Consider the following 24,930-nt stretch of genomic DNA (forward strand, 5'->3'; position numbering starts at 1 on the left):
AGTTTGAAAATCATTAATATTGTGGAAGTTTTATGAAGACAGTATAATTTATGAGAAGCAGCCTGTGAACTTCAGTTTAAATTTTATTTTATGCTATTTCTTGAGTGAGATTAATTTCTTGGTTAACATCTTCTGAACAAGTTGCTAGGTTTTACTGAGTTGTATTCAAAATGTAATTAAACTATCTTTTTGTTATACGAGATTTGTTTTCTTGGTATCTCTATTTTGCTAATTTATTTACTATCCATCTGAAAAGTATGAAATTTAATGTAACTTATTCATTTTAATATTGTCATCCTTCAGGTAAAGCATAATGTTTATAGCTTTCAATTTTATTTGGTTACAGAGCCATAAAATAGAAAATTAGACCCATCTTGCCAAGTCCACTCTTTCACAAATTGCCAGTAGTTCTCTGATGTTTAATACTATATTCTTTATGACCACTAGAAAGCCAAAGGGGTATAATTCTCTTCAGCTCAAAATATTGTGCATTTTAAAAGGATGCATGACAACATTAATTTTTAAAACTTTATCTGATCCTCCACGTCAAATCCTGTGCAAAATAAAACTGCAACTGAAGTGTTCAAATATATGTTTGCTATTTCAAGCTCAAGGTTTTTGAAAACATCAAATTTTTATGAAGTTTGTGCTGTCAAAAACTTAAATTCAGCAACACTCTGGTTTATAGCTCCCAAACTTCTAAAGCTGATAAAATCACAAATATATTGCTAAAAATTTGGAACTTTTTTTTCTCACTATTTGCCATTAAGCTCCCCTTATTTCTTGTATGGATTCAGCTTGTAATTTTTTAAAATTTGCTATGACAGAAGGCCTTTCTTGATCACGTCTTCAAATAAATCAACTCTATCATGGTTCAATTGCTTTTAGTTGTATGTCACATAAAAATAATAAATTGACTTTTTTCCCTCCTATGCTTGTTTATTTTGTCACTTTGGTATTTGCGTTATAAATTCTTCCATTGGTAATTAGTCTAGCATGGCCAGATGGTTACACTTAATTAGTAGCCTGAGGGTCACGGTTTTGAATACTGGTCACCCCAAACTTTCCTGTCCTTTCAGCCATGGGAGCATTATAATACAACTGTCAATCTTACTATTCAATGGTAAAGAGTAAAGGGTTGGGAGTTGGTGATGATGACAAGGTGCTTTCTCTGTGGTCTTAAACTGCTAAATTAGGGGCATCTAGCACAGAGAGGCCTTGTAGTTTTGCTCAAAATTCAAAAACAAACCATTGCTAATTTGAAATGTACAGTGAATTTTACTGTCAAATGGAATAAGAAGGTAACTTTTATAAATGATGTACAGTAAGCTAAGTCAATTGTATTAGTTTTAAAAATGTGTAAAATATTTTAGTGCAGTATTACTTTCACTAAAGTAGGCTAATGTCTGATGTCATTTTTCTGCATAATTGTATTATCATTAATTCACATGCATTCAAAAAATGAGTTTTGTGGTCAATATCTATGGATGTGTGTATTGCTCAATGGTGTGGTATATAGCTCACATGGTTTTATTTTAATATGAACTTTAAACTTTCAAAAATTAATCAATATCTATGGATGTGTGTATTGCTCAATGGTGTGGTATATAGCTCACATGGTTTTATTTTAATATGAACTTTAAACTTTCAAAAATTAATCAACATCTATGGATGTGTGTATTGCTCAATGGTGTAGTATATAGCTCACATGGTTTTATTTTAATATGAACTTTAAACTTTCAAAAATTAATCAACATCTATGGATGTGTGTATTGCTCAATGGTGTAGTATATAGCTCACATGGTTTTATTTTAATATGAACTTTAAACTTTCAAAAATTAATCAAAATACATCTATGCTTTTATGTGTTTCTGATATAGTGTTTGTGAATGATGAATTTTTATGAATCCAAATATGAAAATATCCAGTGTAAAGTCACTGGACTGGAAATGGTTACTTTTGTTTGTACATATAGTTGTGTTTCTGAAAATCAGTAACTACTGTTTCATCATGAAACTCTTATTTTGTACTACAAAGAAACACTACTTAAGTGTTCAGACAAATGTGTTTAAAATATGTACATAAACTGTTGTTAAAACACTATTGCTGGTTCTAGACCATTTAGTTTCTTGTCTGATATAATCAGCATTATCCTGCAAATTCTAGAATTCATGTGTTTTGTTGTGTGAGATTGGTATGGAAGAGAAATTGAGATTTTGTTATCTTTTCAAGGATTTTGAAAAGGATGATACCAACTGTGAAAAATATAATTTATTTTCTCAAATGTGTTATCATCTTTCGTTTTTGTTGTAACAATTTTAGTTTACCTGTATGCACTTTAGATGAAATCGTTGCTTTGAAGAGACTAAAAATGGAAAAGGAAAAGGAAGGATTTCCTATCACATCTTTAAGAGAAATAAACACCTTATTAAAGGCACAACATCCAAACATAGTAACAGTCAGAGTAAGTACATTAGCTTTTCCTCCTTAGGTTTGGTGAACAACTAATATTATAGAAGTATATTCCTTCAGTTCTGTTAACAGTTACAATGTTGCCTGTAACAACTATGACGTGTTTTTTTTCAGAATGAATTTGTATTCATTATTCTTTACCACACATACACGATTGTTCTAAATATTCTTTTCAGTTCACACATACACGATTGTTCTAAATATTCTTTTCAGTTATCAGTAAAAATAAGTATTTATTTTTATTTTGAGTCAGAAGACACACAATTATTGACTGATAAACTTATGGTGAGTGGACTAAAGCATAGAAACTGTAACTGATTGTTGCCAATTAGCATGTGTGAAACTTGGCTTTCAGGTCAATATTTTTAGGCTGTATTGCTTATATAAAAAGGTAGTATATAACTATTGTATAGTGTTTATTTCACTGTATACTGAACATATCAGAAGAATATTACTATGTAATAGGTAACATTAATGTTAATCAAGTTACATATCTCATTAGTCAATTTAATATTTCATTTGCTGTAGAGATTCACATAACATATAAAGAGATCTTAATCGGCTACTAAGAGTTATTCTTACTACTAACAGTTACCACTCTTAAGTAATAAATGTTTGGGAAATGTCACTTGTATTGTTCATTAGGAAAGATTATTTCATTTTAATAGAACAGTAAGAAGATTGAAAATATTGATAAACATATTGTAATCTTGTTGTAATAACAGTATTAAATATTTAGAAAACTTCACCAGTAGTGGTACTGTTTAAAAAACTTGTAATATTTATTTTATATAATAATTTTATATGTTGAAAAATTCTCAATTCAAATAAAACATTAGCATGCCTTAGGGCTGACAAATAGTGAAGTAAAGATGTGTCAGCCAATGTTTTCTGTATTGATTTTTAAGCTTAAGTTGTAAGTATGATATGTGTGAAAGATATTCTAATAAAAAATAATAATAACCCCACACTGCAGTATTTAAATTAATTGGTAAGACATCTTTTGCACATTTGTTAACACAGATTTAATGACAATTCATGATTTTTGTGCCATAAATAAAGATCACTATTGTAATTTTGTGAATGCTGCCATTATTATACTACTATATTTTCACATTCAGTATCAGTGAGTGGTCCATCTGTGTTTGAAACAGCTGTCTTTGTAGCATTAAAATGTAAAAAGCAATTTAAATAAATGAACAAATTAATCAATAAATGAATATAGCAATACATGCATATATATTTTTGCTTTTGTCAATGTTGATTTATTTTTATTGTTGGCCTAAAATATTCTTAATACATACACAGTTATTATATTGCTGTCAGAAGAACTGGTGTGTAAAGAGTAAACCATTTATTTGTATTCACTTTTAATGAAGGATTTTTGAGCTTCACATTTTCACTTTAGAAATATCAACTTGGTAGTTGAAAGAAAAATGGATTGAAAACAAGTTATTTTGACAATGCTTTAGCAAACTATGTATTCTTGCCTTTAAAAGTTTCTGAAAAATGCTTTAATTTTTATACCCATAATGACAGTAGATCATAATATAAACCTCATGCAAATAGAATCTTGAGTTGGTTGTTTCAATGATTTATTACAGGAAATAGTTGTTGGTAGTAACATGGACAAAATTTATATTGTGATGGACTATGTGGAGCATGATCTCAAGAGTCTAATGGAAACCATGAAACATCCATTTTTAGTTGGTAAGTTGGTGATTTTTCCTTGTGAAATATAACATCAAGCTTTCACTTCAAATGAAAACACCTTGGTTACTGTAGCTCCTTTACTTTTTCTAGCACTTGTTAGAGTTCAGGCATAAAAATGTTAAATGATTTTCATCATACAAAACTCTACTGTATGTTTTTATGAGATTTGGTTATGTAAATGTTTTCTATAAACTACAGGTATCCTGGGCTTCATTGAAATAGGGTTTAAGCATTAAAAAATAATAAGCTACTGTTTTCTGTTTTAAACCTAACCTTTTTTATATGTATGTTTATCTGAATAATATCTTTGTTAAAATCAGAAAGCATTGAATGTGAAGAAAAAATAAATAAAACTAACATACAAGTTACAATGTGGGTATGGTAAAATATATTTTATTAAAAAGGAGAACAGACACACACATACCCAGTAATGAAGGTACACAGTTGACCTTTGCAGATTTCAGTTTTCTATTTGACTGTCTTTTATAAATGGTACTTTTGTTGTTGTTTTTTTGGTATTCTGTGTAGATTTAAAAATGAAAATCATTAAAGGAAAAATGAAAGAATTAGTAAACAGGATAACATGTGAAAACATACAGTGAATTTCTAAAAAGACCAAAACTTGAGTATTTACGATTAGTTGAGCATTCTTGTTTAGAAGAATAGAGGATGTAAGCTTAGCATTACAGATGATTTGACACACCATGGACATAAGCCAATCTTAAATGGAGACATTGGTGTCAGGTTTTGTCTGTACAGACAAATGCACATTAGAATGAAAGACACAAGACTGATAATAGTTGAAAAGATGTTTTTATAGGTTAGTAAAATAAACATAATGGATGGGAATTTGAAAAGAAAAAAAATTTTAAACAGTATGTGAGAAGTAGTAATAATGCCAATTTTGAGAAACAGAAACATGATTACATGACGTCGACATTCAAAAGTGTTTTAGTTTTGGTTCTTTTTCAAATTTCAGCAAAGGAAAGAGATGTTATTGGATCATGTTTTCATTTCTGTAGATTTTAAACTTAATATAACTTCTTTGTTAGATATAAACATGTATATATACAATATATTCATATATATATATATATATATAAAACTACTCATAAAAATTAAACTCCCACAACGGGATATTTCCTTTTTGTTATTGTTGCTATTGTTAAAGAAGGTTAGGTTAACCCTATTGCCACAGGTATTTTTTATTGCACGAGTTGACCATGGAAACATAGTCAATTATAAATGAAGATATTGGTGTCAGATTTAATTTGTACAAAAAAAGTGTATTTGTATATTACATAAAAATGGGCTCTCACTAGGATCCCACAGTGAAATATTATGGATTGTTAACTTTTCATTTTTTTCACAGATCTCATAGGTAGAATTTAATATAATTAAACATAGAGACAGCTATTAATAAATTATGAAAGAGAGAATGTGAAGATGTAACACTATTGAGAGAGAAATTATAAAATCTAAAAAGACTTCAAATGCATACAAAGAGGCCGAATGGTCAGTCAGATCAACTGAGCTTGTATTGAGAGAATTAAAATATATTTTGTTCTTTTCACTAATTTGTAACAGAATGGATCATAACAGTAATCCTGTTTATAATTTTAGTTATTTACACTACATGTGTGTATATCTAGGAATGTCAAGTGTCCAATCTGTTTTTGATAATTTGTAAAACTTTTAAATAGCCAAAACCTGAACATTTTCAGCCATGCTAATTTAATAAAAAGACCTGCCTGCCAATTTTATGTTAACATATAAGATATCATTATTAAGGTTAACATATTAAAGCTAAGAGATGTTAAGTAGACTTATAAAGTAGCTTTTTGTTAAGTTGTACAGTTGAACTTTTGGAAACTGTAAAGATAGTGACCATAAAATCGTAAGAGAATGTAAATTGTAATAATGTTTTACAAAATAAGCAGAAAAATTAGTATGTTTTTTACATTTATACTTTATTATCCCAAAGTTTAAATATGTGTGTGTGTTTTCTTACACCAAAGCCACAAAGGGCTATCTGCTCAGCCCACTGAGGGGAATCAAACCCCTGATTTTAGCATTGTAAATCCGGAGACATACTGCTGTACTAGCGGGGGGCAAGTTTAAATGTATGAATAACATTAATAATATGTTGCAAATGTTTTGTGTAAATGATCTTGTTTAAAGGATTTATCTATGCATATCCATTAATGTACAGACTTCTATAATTTAGCAGGGACCTCACTAGGGTCACACAGTGAAGGGTCATGTACCATAGACTCACCCCCCCCCCCAAGAGTCCCAGTGAGATTTTTACTGCATGATGTTTCCTTTTTGTGAGTGCAAAGAAATTTTCATGATATGATGAAAAATACTAATTTTTTTCTGAAAATTTCCTTAAATAACCAGTTTTTTTCCTTCAGAAAAACTATATATGTATATAATCTGTTTGTTTTTACCCTAACTCTATATGAGGTCATTTGATTTGATTGATCTTGAAACCATCATAACATTTTAAGAAATAATTATAAATATCCCCTATCTTCTTTCTGGAATGACTGCATATTATAACAGTAAGCTAAGTTGTTTATTCTAAGTAACTTAAAGCTTGTAACAGTATACAGTCATGTGAAAAAGTTAGGACATCCTATGAAAGCCTGTGTATTTTTGTAACATTTTTGGACATACAGATATTTAATCTCAATTTTAACAATACTGAGATATTATAGGAATATAACTAAACAATTAAAACTGAAGAAAAAACTTTTCAAGATCTTCTGTAAATGTAATTCTACAAAAATGCATATTCTAACTGAGGCAAAAGTTAGGACATCCTACCCCCTAATAGCTAGTGTTACCTCCTTTGGCTGAAATAACTGCAGTGAGACACTTCTTGTAGCCATCTACCAGTCTCTGACATCGGTCTGAAGAAAGTTTGCCCCACTCCTCAATGCAGAATTCTTTCAGCTGTGAGATGTTTGAGGGGTTTCTTGCATGTGCAGCCCGTTTCAAGTCACCCTACAGCATCTCAATTGGATTAAGATCTGGGCTTTGGCTCAGCCATTCCAGAACTCTCCATTTCTTAGTTTTCAACCAGTTCTTAGTGGATTTACTGGTATGTTTTGGGTCATTGTCGTGTTGCAGGGTCCAGTTCCACTTCAGCTTTAATTTTCGTACAGATGGTCTCACGTGATCCTAATTAATATCATATATATTACTTTATCTACCCTAAAATGTTTTCAATTTCTACATTTTAGTTACTTGTATAATGATAAAGAATACACATGAAAAACAAGTAATATACTTCTTATGTGAATACACATGAAAAACAAGTAATATACTTCTTACGTGAATACACATGAAAAACAAGTAATATACTTCTTACGTGAATACACATGAATACAAGTAATGAATACACATGAAAAACAAGTAATATACTTCTTATGAATACACATGAAAACAAGTAATATACTTCTTATGTGAATACACATGAAAACAAGTAATATACTTCTTATGTGAATACACATGAAAAACAAGTAATATACTTCTTATGTGAATACACATGAAAAACAAGTAATATACTTCTTATGTGAATACACATGAAAAACAAGTAATATACTTCTTATGTGAATACACATGAAAAACAAGTAATATACTTTTATGTGGTTGTCTTTTATACTGTCAATGAAACTTAATCCCACTTTTTACACTAATGCTACTTCTGTACTAAATCTTTTATATAATTGAATAATGCACCAAACAACACAAAAAGTAGACAATGTTCCATAATTATCACAATTTTTCTGGCTTCCTAATTTTGTGACAAAAGCTGTTAAAACTTCAGCTAAGCTCATTGATATGTTTCCCATGGGAATAAACTTTGAGCTGGAAAAACTAGACATTTCTTTGTACATAAAACAATATACATTAGATAGAGAAAAACTTTGGCTTTCTATTATTTTTAAATAATATAGTTTTAAATGCCAGAAGTATTATCAACTTCTGAAAGAAAATATGTGACAGGTGGGTGTAGAAAAGGAAATCTAAATTTCTGTTTTATTGTTCTGTAAGGCTTAAGGCTGTGTAAATTCTTTTGTCTTGGTTATGACTGTTATGATGAGTAATTTACATTCAATTTTGTACTTCTTGAGGGGGAAGTAGAAAACTTAGAGAAGAAGAAGACAGATAACAGACATCACAGTTATCATACTATGAGAAATTGAAAATTTTAAAAATATTTTCTTATAAAATTGAGAACTTAAAATTCAAATAACACTAAACTTTGATTTATTATTTACATTCAGATGTTGAGTTTATTCACATACATTAATAATAAATTAGTTTAATTAACTTTTGAATCTAACTCTGTGAAAGCTTGTGACATGAACATTTTGGTTTTCCTGGGTGAAAGGGTTAACCATTTGGTACTTTCACATGGCTGTATTTCTATGCAGTTTATTGTCATTGATGAAATCTGTTAGAAGTTGATTGTGAACAGGTGTGTGCAAACTATATGTTGCTTAGTTTGTTATGGTACAAAGTTTGAAGCAAAGTACTTGTTCTCAATATGCATTTGAGGCATTTTGCTTCAATACCTGAGGTGGTCAAATGTTATGCTTCTCAACATATTCTTATGTGTTCAGAACCTAGGAGTCTGGTTAATTAGAACCCTGGTTTAGTAATCTTTCATTTTATACAAAGTGAAGAAAAGTTACTATAGAGTTCTTTAATTTCTAATTCTTACTGTGAAATAATAATCAGATTACTTGTAGTTGTCTTCCTGATATTTTATTTAGTACCAACCATATAATACAAGCTATAGTTACTTGCATCCTACCCTGTATTTTATGTATTATTTCTTAACGAGAAGGTCTTTGAACACACAGCAGTCTGCTGTTGAGTGAACTAAAACTTTTGAAATTGTAATTATGTCTAATGAATACCATCTTGTGTGGGCTAGGTATAACTCTGAATTTGTTTCTGTTATAGGGGAAGTGAAGACATTAATGATCCAGCTTTTGAGAGCTGTAGCTCATCTCCATGACAACTGGATTCTACATCGAGATTTAAAGACTTCAAACCTCCTACTTAGTCACAAAGGGATACTCAAGGTATTTGAATTGCAGAATTTGTTAGTATTGTATTTTAAAATATTGCATTTAGAACCTCTGTAAGCAACCCAATCAAATCCCAATATTTGGTTTAGCAAGAGTAGCCCAAGAGAGTTGACAGTGGGTGTTGTTGAATAGCTACTTTCTCTCTGTGGTTTGTCTTTATGGAAAGGTAGTTTAGCTAGCCATTGAGTAGCTCTGCATTAGTATCTAAAAAAATAAATAAATAAATAAAACCTGGGTAGAAATAAGAAGTGATTTAATGAGAAATAATAGCAAACTACTTTATTAATATTATTCATTTTGTTGTACAACTAAGTGGAATATGCATGAACCAGTGTAAATAACTAGCCACATGATTGAAGAAGAAGATAAAACAGTACAACAATTATTTTAAAATATCAGCACTGTTAATGTGACATTATCTGGTACATTGCACAATAGAACAATATATGTAGTCACTGGTGAAGTTGTCAATATAGCCTTAACCTTAAAATAGATATAAGCCTAACTCTCATTTTGTTTATTGAAGCCTTTTGCTGTTTATTTCAACTTCAGTGTATATGTGTGTAATAAATACAGTGTAGGTTTTGTATAGGTAATTTAGGTTGTATTTGTCAGTCATCTTCTCTTCCTGGGGATTCTGTTGTTGTAAAAAAATGTTGTTTTATAAGGATTGAATTTATTTACTCACTATGGAGCTTCTGTCATTACAATAATAAACTTAGAAGACTAATTTACAAACTAAGAGAACTGAGCTGAATGTAATCTTAAGACTTTCAAAATTGAAGGATTTTTCCAAAACTTATTTCTTATAACTAACCTCCACAAAAATATGTGTGAAAGGTTAGTGTTAAGTCTGAAAAGTTTGTTACTATGTGAGCATAGACTAAAGTATCAGGTATTAAGTTTTTCTGTATAATAAGAGGATAATGGTAGGGCTTTCATGAAGCTAAGTGTACTTGAAGGTGTAGTGCCTTTTTGACAGTCTAGATGACAATGTTTGGAGAACCAAAATTGTGTTAAAGGCAAAGATACAATAATTATAGTAAGTGTATTTTTTTAATTTGTAAATAAAATTACTATTCCTGTTCTTCACATTTTATCTTTAACTGAATTCACACATGATCAGTTTGGTTTCTTAGAAAAAAGGCTTAACTTTTGTATTTTCCCAAAATAACTTCCTTTTTTATTATAAAATTTTGGTGGGAAGATTGTACAACAAAATACTTGTTTACTCAACAAGAAAGGATGATAAAATGGAACTAACTCTTCAACAAACTGAGAGCAAGGAATCAGTTTTTTTATAGAAGTTATTACATTTGTTTCCCGTAATTACCAAAGACTGTTTATCAAATCTTCTACATGATTTTTCTGATGAAGTAAGGTAAATGATCATTAAATCAAAATATTTAAAACCTAATATGACAAAAGCTGAAATTAATGGAGACAACTATTAATTAGAGAAATAACTATTTGCTGTTTTAGTACTCATGTTTTGATGAATTATTGTGATTATCAAAATAGAAAGAGGGAATTTAAGTAATACTAGCTCATTACAAACTATACATGTTTTACTAAAATTATACCAAAGGCAGAGAAATTGGCCAGTTGTTACTCGATACCCTTTGTTAGATGCCAAGACACTGTTTTTATGGAGTGCAAAAATTGTGATCTTTCTACAGAAGGGCAAATGTACAAAAACACAATGATATTGATGTATTGAAAGAAATAATAATTTTTATAAATACATAACTGCATTTCAATTACATTTTTGTGATAAGATTCAAGGAACAAATATAGGTTGTCCTTTTATCATCAATTCTGGCTAAAGTTTTGTATGAGCATGCTTGATTACAAAAGTCAAGGAATTTGGTAAACCTAGAACATTGTCTTATATTGGATATGCTGATGTTATTTTTACTGTCTTTGTTCCTTGACAAGTGGTTGGACTCTTCATAATGTTTCTGAATTTATTGCACTGGAAATATTCAACTTAACAATGAAAACAAGAAGGGTAATCACTTTTCTTCCTTACTATTATGATTACAATAAAAGTAAATAAGCCTTTCAAAAAAATTTATTTTTAAAAACTTGTATACTAGTTGCTGTTGGAGTTGGACTTTGATTCATGTTGATTATAAAAACTTTATTGACCACTTCTGAAGTTATTTGTAATTCAAAAGAAGGATTTCATGAGGAAGTGGCCCAGCATGGCCAGATGGGTAAAGATGTTCAACTTGTAATCTGAAGGTTGCAGGTTTGAATCCCTGTTGCACCAAACATGCTTGTTCTTTCAGCTGTGAAAGTGATACAATGTGATGGTCAATCCCACTATTTGTTAGTAAAAGATTAGCCCAAGAGTTGGTGGTGGGTGGTGATGACTAGCTACCTTCCCTCTAGCCTTACACTACTAAATTAGGGACAGCTAGCACAGATAGCCCTCGTGTAGCTTTGCAAGAAATTCAAAGACAAACATGAGGAAGCAAATTACTTCAAAAGAACACTGTTGAAAAGAAATGATTTTCTCATAAATCTTGTTCAGAACATTTAATTACTGAATAGGTTTCCAAAAAAGAAAGTTTGTTTAGATAACTTGGATTAAACAGAATATAGCAAGAATTTAAAATGTGTACAAATGTTTCATTATAGCAAATTGATTTTCTTTTACCTTGGGATTTTTTTTTTTTTTTTGAGAAAAGAGGTGTAATTAAAAAATTGCATGTAATGTACAATGTATAGATGGCAATGCTCTTTATACAGAGCAAACTATGAGGAATTTAAGTTCTCTAATGGAAGAACACAGGCATACTCCATCTCACATCTATCAAACTTGACATCACAGTGAAAATAAAAATATAGAAATAACTTATCCCAAATCTAATGTTAACAAAGATATAGTGAAAGAACCTATTGTAAGTATGTAAAAAGCTTTAAATAAATAAAATGAAAGAGGTAAGTGTGTATTTATTCCAAAGATGTAGGTGGTGTTTATTGCATTATGGTAAATGTATATGGACATATCTTACTGTTGTGTAACAGACCAAATGTTATGTTCATAGTGGCATTATTTGTGGCAAAATGTTGTACTATAGTACGTTTTGTAAAATCTTGTTTTCAACTGTTTGTAATTTTGTACAGATAAGTTGTTGGAGCTATAGAGGGAACTATTTGTGACTTGAGTGTAGAATGAATAATTAATATAAACTAAGTTGAGTGTTTTAAAAAGTGTTATCTTTTTTATAGGTTGGAGACTTTGGTCTTGCCCGAGAATATGGATCCCCACTAAAGCCATACACACCTGTTGTTGTAACCCTGTGGTATCGAGCTCCTGAATTACTGCTTGGCATCAAGGTAATGTTTGGTTAACAGTTAGAAACTATGATTATTGCAGTTACGAAATTTATCTTGAATGTAAAAACCTTAAAAGAATCTTTGGTAAAAGTAAAGCATGTATTTTAAGTTGTTCATATAAAATTGTTGATAATTGTGAACATGCAGTACTAATTATTTGTTAAGTATATTTTTAATAACATTAATTTATTCAGATTAAAATTAATGTTATTATTCTTATGTGAAATACATTTTATCTGCAATAACAATTTAAACATTATTCAAAATATTTTCTCACATTCAAAAATGAACACATTTTCCCTATAAAAGAAATGCTTCTGGTGGTATAATGTTAAATCAGAGGGCTGGCATTGCTTAAAATAGGATTCTGGTACTTGCATTGAACAAATCACAGATAGCCCATTGTGTGGCTTTATACCTAATGACAAAAGAATAAACAAACTTTCGTTTTTGGCCAAATGAAAAATTGTATGGTGTTTGTTTATTATGTTTCTTATACTGAGTCTTAAAGTAAGTACACACCACTAGGTTATGCTGAACTGTGGAATTCAACATTTATTATAATTTACATAATTTTCTTAATTGAATTTCAGTAAAGTTGTAACGAATTTGATCACTATTTTATTAATCGTTCGAAAGCATGAAAAAATTGCAAGTTGCTAAATATTTTCTTAATTTGCTTAATTGTGTTGCTTTACAATGAGTAGCTATATGAATTAGTAAATCCTATGACAGTATTTTTAAACTTGTCAATCTTATTTGATGTATATTTAGCTGCTTGTTCTCAGTCCATGTTATTAGGCTTTAATTCCATTATTTATTTTTATATACTCTGCATGTATTTTACCAAACTTATTTCATTCAGCATATGTTTCTACTTTAACATACTTTTCTTAAGTATTAGATAATTGTCATTTGTTTTTGTGTATACCTGTCCTCTTCACCCATTAACTTGTTCTCTTTCTCTTCTCTCCATTATTCAAACTGCCCTGATTACATTTACAATTTGCCTTAGTTTTATTTGTCAATTTTTACAAAATCAAGCACTGTGAGGATTAACATATTTTACAGCTCTTGGCAGAATGCAAAAGAAAATCTTTAAAGCCATTATCTCATTACACACCATGCACGTAGCCACCAGTCAGTTCTTTGTATCTGGGTCTTTTAATAACAATTTGTTATTTACTTTACAGAATAAAGTAATCCTGTACTTACTCGAGTTCTTACTGACATTTATGGAGTAGTAATATAATTATTATTATTATAGGTCTATATAATAACTCTATCATTTATTTCTCATAAGTAAGAAAAATTTATTTATTACAAGATATAGTCCTATTTTTGTGACGATATCTGTGTCACCTTGTACATACTTGTAAAATGTTGTTGTAATAACACTTGTTATTTTTGACCATATATTACTTCTGACTTTAAATTTCTACTTACCTGAACTCAAGCTAAGACTGAGTTAAGCTTTGCATTTTAAAACAACTTTCAAAAAATAAAAGTGACAGCCAGTATGTTACATATTGCAATAAGTAACATAATATTTTACCTCAAAGTGAGGTAAGAAAATGCTACATAAGTTATAACTTATTATAACCTAATAAGTTATGTTAGTTATGTACAACTAATAACTTAGTTATTTTTAATATATAAAAATGTCTATATATTTTATATATTTATAAATCTGTACTCTGTTTAAAACTTGAATAGTTTTAACTATTTTCTTATTAAATATTGTAAATACTAATTTATACTTAGTAAACTGTACTCTACTATAAATGTAGTAAACCATTGGCTGTCCAAGCTATATAATTTAAACTTTTTTTCTATCTAAAAAAATGTATTAATATCTTAATACCTCAGGTACTAAAACATACCTCTCCTATTGAGTTATTGTATCATGTTACAATATGATATGCAATAACCTAATCAGTTTATTGGTTGAATTCCTTAAAAGGTTTTATAAACCAAGCTATTTCTTATTCTCAAATTTTTTTATAACTATGAGGTGTTAGTTAATGAATAATGATAAATGTCTTATAACTTAAATAAATATATACATGAGTGAGAGTCCCCTGCTGGTACAGCAGTAAATCTATGGATTTACAACACTAAAATTAGGGGTATGATTCCCCTCAGTTGGCTTAGCAGATAGCCCAATGTGGCTTTGTTATAAGAAAACGCATACATACTTGATTGAGGCCCAGTAATCACTAGGCCTGCTGTTTTAAGTTCAAAGTAATTACTGTTATAAGTGTTGAAATATGAGTTAAGTGTCGTATTTATGCCTTTTTGGTTTTCATGTGCTTGAATTTCTTGTTCTCTTGCAGGAATATTCCACTGCCATTGACCTGTGGTCTGTTGGCTGCATATTTGGTGAGCTGCTAACAATGAAACCTCTTTTTCCAGGAAAATCTGATATTGATGAACTAAATAAAATTTTCAAGGTGAGTTTTAGTACAAATATAATTCAGGTACAAATAGTGAGATATATTTTTTTCAAATATATATCTACATTATGCAGCTATGACTTGTACTTTTAAACTCTGAGCAGCAATAGGAGTATAACTAATAGCTTCAAAGATATTATGACGTACATGTCACGGTACCCTATTTATCATTCTCAAGTTTTTATATAACTGTGAAGTGAGAACACTACTGAGTTTAGTTAATGAATAGTAATAAATGTCTTACAACTTAAGTATTTACTTGAGTCATATCATCATATAATAGTTATGAAAATGGCAGCAATTACATATATTTTTTTATATTCCGATAAAAGTTAGTTCAAAGAAAAAAAATGACCAGGTTTGTTGTACATAGTTTATATTACCTGGATTTCTAGGTATGAGATATGCAAATTAATTACTCATGTAATTATTCAAGATAATAATAAAATCTTCCTATCTAAGAATAACGTAATAAGGCTTTGTGTGAACTTATCATGAAGATCTGCATTTGGTTTAAAATCAACATTTTCACAGTTTTTGTGTGTAATGGAACTTTTATCAAGTGTGTTAATTAATGTGGTCTTGATTCAACCTGGGATCAAAAGTATTTTCTACAGCCACTTACAATTCCCCAAACTAGGTAATGTTAAAGGTATATAGGTAGATGTTTTATCTGCAGTTTTGACTCGGGCAGTAGAAAAAAATCTTTATAAACCACATTAATGATCATATGGTAATAGAAAATGAAGAAATCATCTCCATCTTTATTTTAAATATTCATATCATCAGAAAACTGGTAGTTACTGGTTTGCCCATAGGAAGGAACATAATTGCAACAGTACCAAAGCTGTGTATCATCACACTGTATACAGCAAACATCAAAACCTTCAGTGGTCTAATTGAAAGTTTTCTTTATTTGTTTCACCAACAACTGAAATCATGAATTGTAAAGAATATAAAAAAACTTTATCAAAAAGATTGATAAAGAACAGTTAATTAATGAAACCAAATTGATAAAGGTATCCAACATTAAAACAGTTACAAAGTAAAAAATTGTCATTGCAATTTCTTTTATTAAAATAATTGGTTAAACTCTCATCAATTTCTAAACTTAACCTCAACAGTAATAAAAATACAAAAATATATTCAGACATTTATCAGATTAGAATATTAATTATTGGCTGTTCTTTGACTACTATGCTGATTTTATAAAGAACTCTGTGTGGCTCATTAAAGGTTCCAACACAATAGATATATTAAGTGAGGTTTGTTAACACTGGAATCCAAGTGAAAAATATAGTTCACATCATTATAGTGCAGTGGTAGCTAGTTATTTTAACAATGCTATAGTTATAGTGCTTATATGTTCTGTTTACAGGACTTAGGAACACCAAGTGACAAGATCTGGCCTGGCTATTCAGAGTTACCTCTTGTGAAAAAAGTGACTTTTACTGAGTATCCATACAACAACCTTCGTAGCCGTTTTTCCCACACTGTTACCAGTCTTGGTTTTGATCTAATGAATAGGTGTTAAGACTATAGATATCTAATTGTTGTCCCTTTTTGTTTATTGGTTCAAATTAATTTTCATCTTGAAGTTAAATAGTATATGATATGAAATGTAGGAATAATAGAGATATTTTATTAGTTTGTTCTAATCATACTTTTATTGATTCACGTTTTTCAAATCTCTTCAGACAGGATTTTTTGGTAAATTTTCTTTAGTCAGTCATCAAAGTCTGTAAACACAAACATTTAATTTTTCAAAAGAACACGAATTTAAAATAGGGGTGAAAAATCACTAAAAATTTAATTCTCTTATTAGTTTTAAATTGTTGCTCAGAATACCATGATGTTAGAAAGAACCCAGTGGTATTTAAATGATAAAGTTAGAACATTAACCAATAATTATTAAGTGATAAAATTTGGATTGTAACTAAGTGGTTGTTTTATAGTAAATTTATAACAATAACTTCATGGTGTTAAAGGATGGACTGAGAATAGCTGCACAGTTGTATATCACAGATTTGAAACAATTTATTTTATAAAGAACTAAAAATTTGAAGAAAAAAAACGAAATATTTGTTTAACAGCAGTTTCCTGAAAGATTTTTTGTGGTGTCTTCCGTCATTTGCAATGTGTTTTATTAATAACTACTTTGAGAGATGTTCTAATAATCTGAAATACTTGCATGTAAATGTGACATAAAGTTTGTGACGTGTAAGTTTTATAGTTGTAAACATTTGCTAAATAAATAATTTTGACCATTAATCAAAGTTGTAGCTATGAAAAACTAAAATTTGTTGAATGTTTATGTTAGAATCTTTTATAATAATTTATTTCTTATAAAGACAAAACTGAAATAACTTATTCATATAATGTAACCTTAAACTTTGTGTCCTTTGACAATTAGTATTTATTTAAGTGGTAAAATACTGCTTGGCATGAGGAACTGAAAAAGGGCATTTTAACCAACAAGGTAAACAATTCTTCATCTAATCCACAAATACGGACAATTCATTACAAATAAACATGTAGCTCTAAACATTGATAGTATTTCTTATTAGGAGACTTGTACATGATTTTATACAAAATTGGTAAATGTTTTTAAACTACTATTTGTGATTACAAGCTGTTTTTTTAAGTATATTTATATGACTTATTGTCTCAAAAGTGCAGACTATTTCAGACACTGGATAATTCTGTGATTTCCTCTTCTGAATTTTGTGAAAATATATATATATACATCCCATTGTGTCTTGTTAACTAAGACTTATAATATTAAGGTCACAGAAACACTATAATTTATAAAAGCATTGATATTTGTTTTCCAGGTTTTTGACATATTGTCCAAAGCGACGTATCACAGCTGAGGAAGCATTAAAACATGAATACTTTAAAGAAACTCCTCTACCTGTAGACCCATCAATGTTCCCAACATGGCCAGCCAAAAGTGAACAAGTACATCGTAAAGCACACAGTCCTAAACCTCCCTCTGGTGGTAAACAGTATGCTCGGCAGCTGGTATGTTTAGAATTCCCCTGGTTTCAACTACAGATTTTCTTATTTGGTGTATTCTCCTTGTGACAATATTCTTTTCCACTAGCTGCACATATGTGAAATGCTGTATTTAGAGTTATGTTACTTACCTATTAAGAACTCACTAATAAATTTCATGAATTTTTAGGATGATGCAGATGATGAAGGAATACTAGCAGCAGGAGGTTTTCACATGGCAGGAGCTCAGAAAGGTCACTCAGCTAAAGGTGCTGGCTTCAGCCTGAAATTTTAAGGTAACTGGTTTATTAAGAGTGTTAAAATACTTTGAGTGAGAATGGTTGAACATTTTCCTTTTTATATAACTTTACTGTTTTCAAGTCAAGTGCATAAATGGTTCTCTAATTAGGTTTGTGTTTCATTTAAGTTTTATTATAAAATAACAATTTTATTTGTGTAGTAATTAGGATATTAATAAGCTTTAATTTCCTTTAGAGGAATGTGTACTCAACAAATTGTTTTTCACCAGTTTGTTTTTTTCCTAGTTTTAACAAAAAAAATCATAGCTATGCAAAAACCTTGAACTTATAATCTTGGAGTTCTCCAAAAAGTTAAATCAAAAGAAAATTAAAGGATTTAGTTAATTACTAAAAGTAATAAAGTAGTGATATACATATGTGTACTTGTTTAATGAACATAACTGTTCTTAGAAACATACAAAAACTGTAAGATGTATCTTTGTCTTACAGATTTGAGCAACTATGTGTCTTAACACATTCAATTTGTTTATTCCAAAATAGTTTTTGTAAATTGTTAGATTTTCTAAGTGATTTATAGAAGAAAAAAATCAGATTTCATGTTTTTTTACTTGAATGTTTTATTTCATGTAGATTTTACAAAAACATTGAGATTTAAGTGTGGTTGCAGGTTATGATTTAAACATGTTTAAGTAGCAGAAGCGTTACTTATAATGCAAATTAAACGTTTATGCTACTTTTATTGTATTTTAACCATTGTGAATATTCATTAGCCTGATTTTTTATTAATTCTGGTATTACAGTTATTCTAGTTATGAAGTTATACCATATAAACAGTTCAAATATCCAATAAGGAAGCAGGCTAACTTGAAAGAAGTCAGAGTGCCCAACCAAGGTTGTCATTCCAAATTCCTCTGTATATAACTATTCACAATAAACTGTTGACTTGTTTTTATAATGCTGTTGTCTTAAAGTATAAACATGAAATGCAGTAATTCAGATCTTACACATGAGCAGTATATAAACCCTAGAAAATTACAATTTCTTCTGACAGTGTGTAAACTGGTTTCAGTAAACTTTAAAAGTAAATAAAACATACTAATTTAGAATTGAAAATACATAGAACCAACATTTCTTTTCTTACTAAAAGTAAAAATATTTGTTTATGTGAAGTATAAAAAGATATATTTTGATTAATTAACAAGAAAAATTAACGTAATTGTTGGCAGTTATTGTTAAAATAAAATTCACATTTAAGATAGAAAACTGAGTGGATGTAAATATAAGAAAATGAACATTTTTTCAATTTTACTTACATCACAACATATCAGAAGTAGGGTAAAGACATTTTAACTCTGTTATTTATCTATTGTAACATCATATTTTATTGAATTGAAACTGATACCCATTTTAAAATAATTTGGTCAGTGGATTCGTGCAACGTCATTTGATGTAGTCCAAGCATAATCTTATATATATATTTATATAATAGAATAGTAGAGTGTTGTTTGTGTGTTCACTTTTCATATCTTCACTCTTTGAGCAATCTCAACCAAATATAGCATGCACCTTTGTCCCCTGGTCATTGTTATAGGGAAGAGGGGTCAGTGTTTGGATTTGACACTTGCATATTAGTTACTGTCTTTTATGTCTCAAGTGTTTGACCAAACTTGACCTGCACACTTACAGACCCCTGAGAAGTGTCATACATGATATGTCAGATTTTACTTTGACCATATTAGATACTGTCTGGGAGGCCACTGTATGTTTGTCCACATTTCCTGTCTAGAGAGTTTGACCAATTTCAATCAAACTTGATGTGTACACTTAGGGCACACTTGAAAGCAATATGGGAGGTCAGCATTCAAATCTGACTGCTGTTCTCCAAGCTGTTGATCTCTGAGAAACTTTGAAGTCTCCTTTAGAGCACTCAAAGTGACATAGTGAAGGTTAGCATTTATGACACAGCCATATTTCACTCATCACAGGTCACCAACATCTGTTTTATTGGTCTATCGATCTCAACCTAATTTGGAAGCCCGCCTCTCACGAGAAGTGACTTGATGGTTTGATATTCGGCACCCATACATTACTTTCTGGGAATCTGTGTATGTATGTGTGTCTGCCATTTTACACCTTCAGCTTTTGAAAAATTTTACCACCTCATGGGGTCATCATTTGGTTCTATACCTCTTATCTTCCTTCACAGGGGCATCAATACCTTTTCCATGTGTTAAACATGAACATACATCAATTAGTATCTTTATATAAATTATGAATTTCAGATTCGTATAAAACATGTTCGAAGATTACAGAGAAATACCAATTACAATTCCAAATAAAGACGATGAAGAACTTAAGACACTTTTGAGCATTTTGCAACAATTTAGGTGTGTGGCATGTGTGTAGAAAGTTAGGTTTAAAGTAAACCAGAAGCATTGTAAACTTGAATTTTCTGTGGCATTATTTTTTAGTTATTTGGTGATATCAATGGAATCTGTATTTCTTGAACAAAGGCTTTATCAACAGTAATGGCTTTTCCATACTAAAATATATATATATAACTTACCAATGTATTATGCTGGATTACAGTGGCTTTTGTCATCCCCATAGGTGTTTTACTTCTTGAAAATTTAGGATGTGTAAGAAAGTCCACCTGATCAATTGATAATTCAGTTTTTGGGCTGTTGCAATTGGCCATGGACAATAAGTGACATTTAGTGCTTGGAACACAGTTGGTGTGAAAGCACACCACATTTTCATTCAATTCAGTTTGGTTGATTTGACGCGAGCAAAATTGGGAATCTATTCAACCTTCATGTACATTGCTTTAGAAGTCTACCACTTTTGTATTTCATTTGAATTTGAAAGAACACACAGACCCAAAAATGTTACATGCTTTTTTCTCCTTTTTTTTTCAGTAATATTAACCTGTTAGAACAAATATAAATTTAATTTGGTTGGAATTTTTGTTCGTAATTTTTATTATTCTCCATCAATAGTTTTAATAAAATATGTTTTAATAGTATTTTTACTTCAGTAAAGTTTAAATTAAACCGTATTGTTTTATGACCTAAATCACCAGAAATTGTTTGACTTGTCCTTTCAGCCATGGGGGCATTGTATTGTGATGGTGAATCCCACTATTCGTTGGTAAGAAAGTAACCCAAGAGTTGGCAGTTTATGGTGATGGCTAGCGGAGATAGCTCTTGCGTAGTTTTGTGCAAAATTCAAAACAAACCAAAAGAGCAAATATTACCCACAAAAACTCAAATGCAACACTGTAATAATTCTAACAGCAAACAGAAGTAATGTCATTACAACTACGGACAAAGAATAATACACCATCAAGGTCCAAATTTTAGTTGAAAACGGACGTTATATAAAAGTCAAATCTAACCTTACAATTAATACACAGGGGGACAAAAGAATAAATCCATAAAGAAACATATGCAAAAGAACCTAAAATAGGAAAAATCAAACAATCAACAGTTCAGAACAGCAACTACCCCACATATCTACAATTCACAAGCGATGCTGCCTTTTCTGGTCTACACTTAACTGCAGAGATACAGCATGCCACCTCTTTTAGAAATCAGCATTAACAGTTGAAACATGCTCATGCCAAGAATTCAGCCTACACTGTACAGATTACAGGTTTTGTAAGTTGTGTTTAAAGGATTTCAAAGTACCACTATGTCGTTACAGCCCATGTCGCCACGTACAATCGTGCTTTATCTGACGACTATGCACCTGAAAAATATCCCTGCGGCGATGCTTTCATTGTAACAAACTTTATTAGGTCCAAAGCGCGTCACTTCTCCTTCCCCTCGGTGTGGATTCCTGTATGTGGTGAGAGGACCTCCCAGGAAAGGTTCTGTTCTTTCAGTTTACCTCCTCTGAGATTTAAACATCCGCCCACGTGTTTGCCGTGCGTGGTGACCCGTGAAGGAGGGGAGGAGCCTGGTGGTTGAGGGGTTCAACCCTAACACACCACTTTTGCCTTAAATTCCTGTAGACGGACGGCTTTGAGGTGCATACTCTACCATAGAATACTCAATCTGCCTGACGGGGAATTTTTCGCTCAGCCAAGGAGCAGCTGGTAATTAGAACCAATTATGTGACATTTACATCACCTTAATCACCCACCGCTCTGTAAAAATGTACTTGTTGCATTCTCACTTGTGTTCGCTCTGATTAAAGAAGATAAACATCGAGAATAAGGAAGAAAATTATAGACATATAATCATATTCTGTTATGTTAGAGTTCTCTTTTGAAACTTTCAGAAGACATAAACAATATAAAGTTGAATATTATTCAGAAATTACAACAAAGTATTGCATATTTTACGTAACAAGCCACTTGAGGGCGTGATAAAGAGAAACATAAACATGATGGATAATTGCGTAATGTACCACAAAATAGAGAATGCGTTTTTCGACAGCCGTTACTCATACAATATGTGTCTTAAAATGTTAATCATTAATAATTAGTTGATTAAATAGTTGTGAAAGGGACGCTTAACAGTAATTAATGCATCCTAAGAAGAACAATACAATAATTAAAACTTATTGTTTAAATATTTTCAGTACTAAATTATTGGTTAATTAATACAATGATAATTAATTCGTCGTAAAACTTAAGTATTTTGAATGACATGAAATGTTATTTATTGTAACATGATCACAATAAACATTTTACCAAGCAAAAAAATACGTCTGTAGGTTTAACTCGATGTATGTAATAATTTACACTTTTACTAATTTGACTTTTTGCAGCGAACTAATTTACAAATTCTACTTTATCTCATATTTTACAAAAGTGGAGTGCTATAAAAGAACATTATATTTCCTTATCATTAATTAGTACTTCATGAACAGTACGATAATTAAAACTTACCCAATCAAGTGATTCATGATTTACTATACTAAACTGTTACGTTTCCTGTCCTTAAAGGACTGTCTTACTCAATCTGACGCATACAATACGTGACTATATCTTTGAATCGCCATAAAAAATACTATCGGATATAATGCAATAATTGAAACTTGTACTTTATATAACATTTTACATCGTCAATAAAATGTTTATTGCACAATAATTAAAACTTGCACTTTATAAAAAATTTTACATCGTTGTGTGTGTGTTTTCTTAATGCCACATCGGGCTACCTGCTGAGTTCACCGTACCTCATCATCAAAATGTTTATTGCACAATAATTAAAACTTGCACTTTATAAAAAATTTTACATCGTTGTGTGTGTGTTTTCTTAATGCCACATCGGGCTACCTGCTGAGTTCACCGTACCTCATCATCAAAACGTTTATTACACAATAATTAAAACTTCACTAGTTTGTGACAAAATATTAGAAGTGTTACTTAATTTTACAAGAGTTTTTAAAGGGTTAACTTTCTCGTATGAACAATTATCAAAAATATTATTTAATGTAAGAATATTTACAGAAATATAAAGTCGCAAACAATTTACAATAAAGAAAAAAATATTGTCTAGTTACACCAAACAATACTTCCTGATACTGGTTTTTCTTTTTTGCGTCCCATGGAACTGACTCCTCGCCATGGTCTATGGAACGAAAAAAAGACATTACAGATCCTTGTGTATGGTCCCCAAGTGAACTTAAATATGATCTATATAAGATGAGCCACATTATAATTTGTTTTTCATTGGAGTTCGGGATGGATAACCATCTACTACACCTTTGTACACAGAGGCGTATTTAAGACGGTTTAGGTTCAGGAGCTAATAATTTTTGTGGGCTCTACATCCATTGTAGTTTTATACAGAGTAAAATTATCAATGGACCCTGGGACTGAGCCCCCTCAAGCTCCTACGTAAATGCGCTACTGACAATCCGGAATTGTTTGGATGCCCCAAGATTGATCAACTTTCAAAATATACTCTGTCATGTTCGTTTGATATTAACAATTAACGTCACTGTAGTATGAAGACAACTGATATTGTATCTGAATGGATATACCGATAATCAGTATTTATATGTTGTTCTCACAGTCACTTTCCATTTATTCTTCATGATACTTAGAATTAAACAACATCAGAACCGTGCATTACCTAAAACTACGTGTAAACAGATTAAAGGTATAATTGATGGAGCTAAAATGACTTTATTTTTAGTATACGTGAATATGCATTAAATGCTTTAAAGGTTAATGTACCCATGATGAACATGAAAACAGAAACTTAAAGGATAGAAGTCAATATTAAGAGATTTACCGCTGACAAAACACCAGTTAAACAAAAAGAAACTTGATAATAAAAAGAGGAGGGTTTTTACCTTTACTCGTAGCACTAATATTTTTATTATGTGATAGTTTAGCAGAACAGGACATCGACAAAAGTGCTGGGCTCTAAAATTATGGCAAAATGAAAAGTTCTCGTTCTTGGAGAACTGGTAACTTCAATGTTAATGAAAAGCCCACACATAAAATATTAAACACAGTCATACAAAATGGTTCATTACTTTTAAAAGATAAATCATCTGTAATAACGTCATTAGACCTTTCATTCACAAGTCATGGAACCCGTTAAAATTAAA

The 24,930-nt window shown here is 30.3% G+C and overlaps 1 protein-coding gene across 2 annotated transcripts in view; it reads left to right on the forward strand.

The window, feature by feature from the left end:
- The window catches only part of Pitslre (cyclin dependent kinase 11B pitslre), a 48,174-nt gene extending 28,862 nt beyond the window's left edge, over positions 1-19,312 (forward strand). For both annotated transcript variants that reach the window (XM_076462410.1, XM_076462411.1), the window contains 9 exons: positions 2,343-2,464; positions 4,077-4,182; positions 9,169-9,290; positions 12,537-12,644; positions 14,981-15,097; positions 16,479-16,627; positions 17,935-18,124; positions 18,288-18,393; positions 19,158-19,312. In XM_076462410.1, the coding sequence (XP_076318525.1) occupies positions 2,343-2,464; positions 4,077-4,182; positions 9,169-9,290; positions 12,537-12,644; positions 14,981-15,097; positions 16,479-16,627; positions 17,935-18,124; positions 18,288-18,392 (1,019 nt within the window). In that variant the 3' untranslated portion in view covers position 18,393; positions 19,158-19,312. The remainder of the gene's footprint in view (positions 1-2,342; positions 2,465-4,076; positions 4,183-9,168; positions 9,291-12,536; positions 12,645-14,980; positions 15,098-16,478; positions 16,628-17,934; positions 18,125-18,287; positions 18,394-19,157) is intronic.
- Positions 19,313-24,930: the final 5,618 nt, after the last annotated feature.

This window comes from Tachypleus tridentatus, chromosome 10, assembly GCF_004210375.1.
Source record: "Tachypleus tridentatus isolate NWPU-2018 chromosome 10, ASM421037v1, whole genome shotgun sequence".
Taxonomy (NCBI): Eukaryota; Metazoa; Arthropoda; class Merostomata; order Xiphosura; family Limulidae; genus Tachypleus; species Tachypleus tridentatus.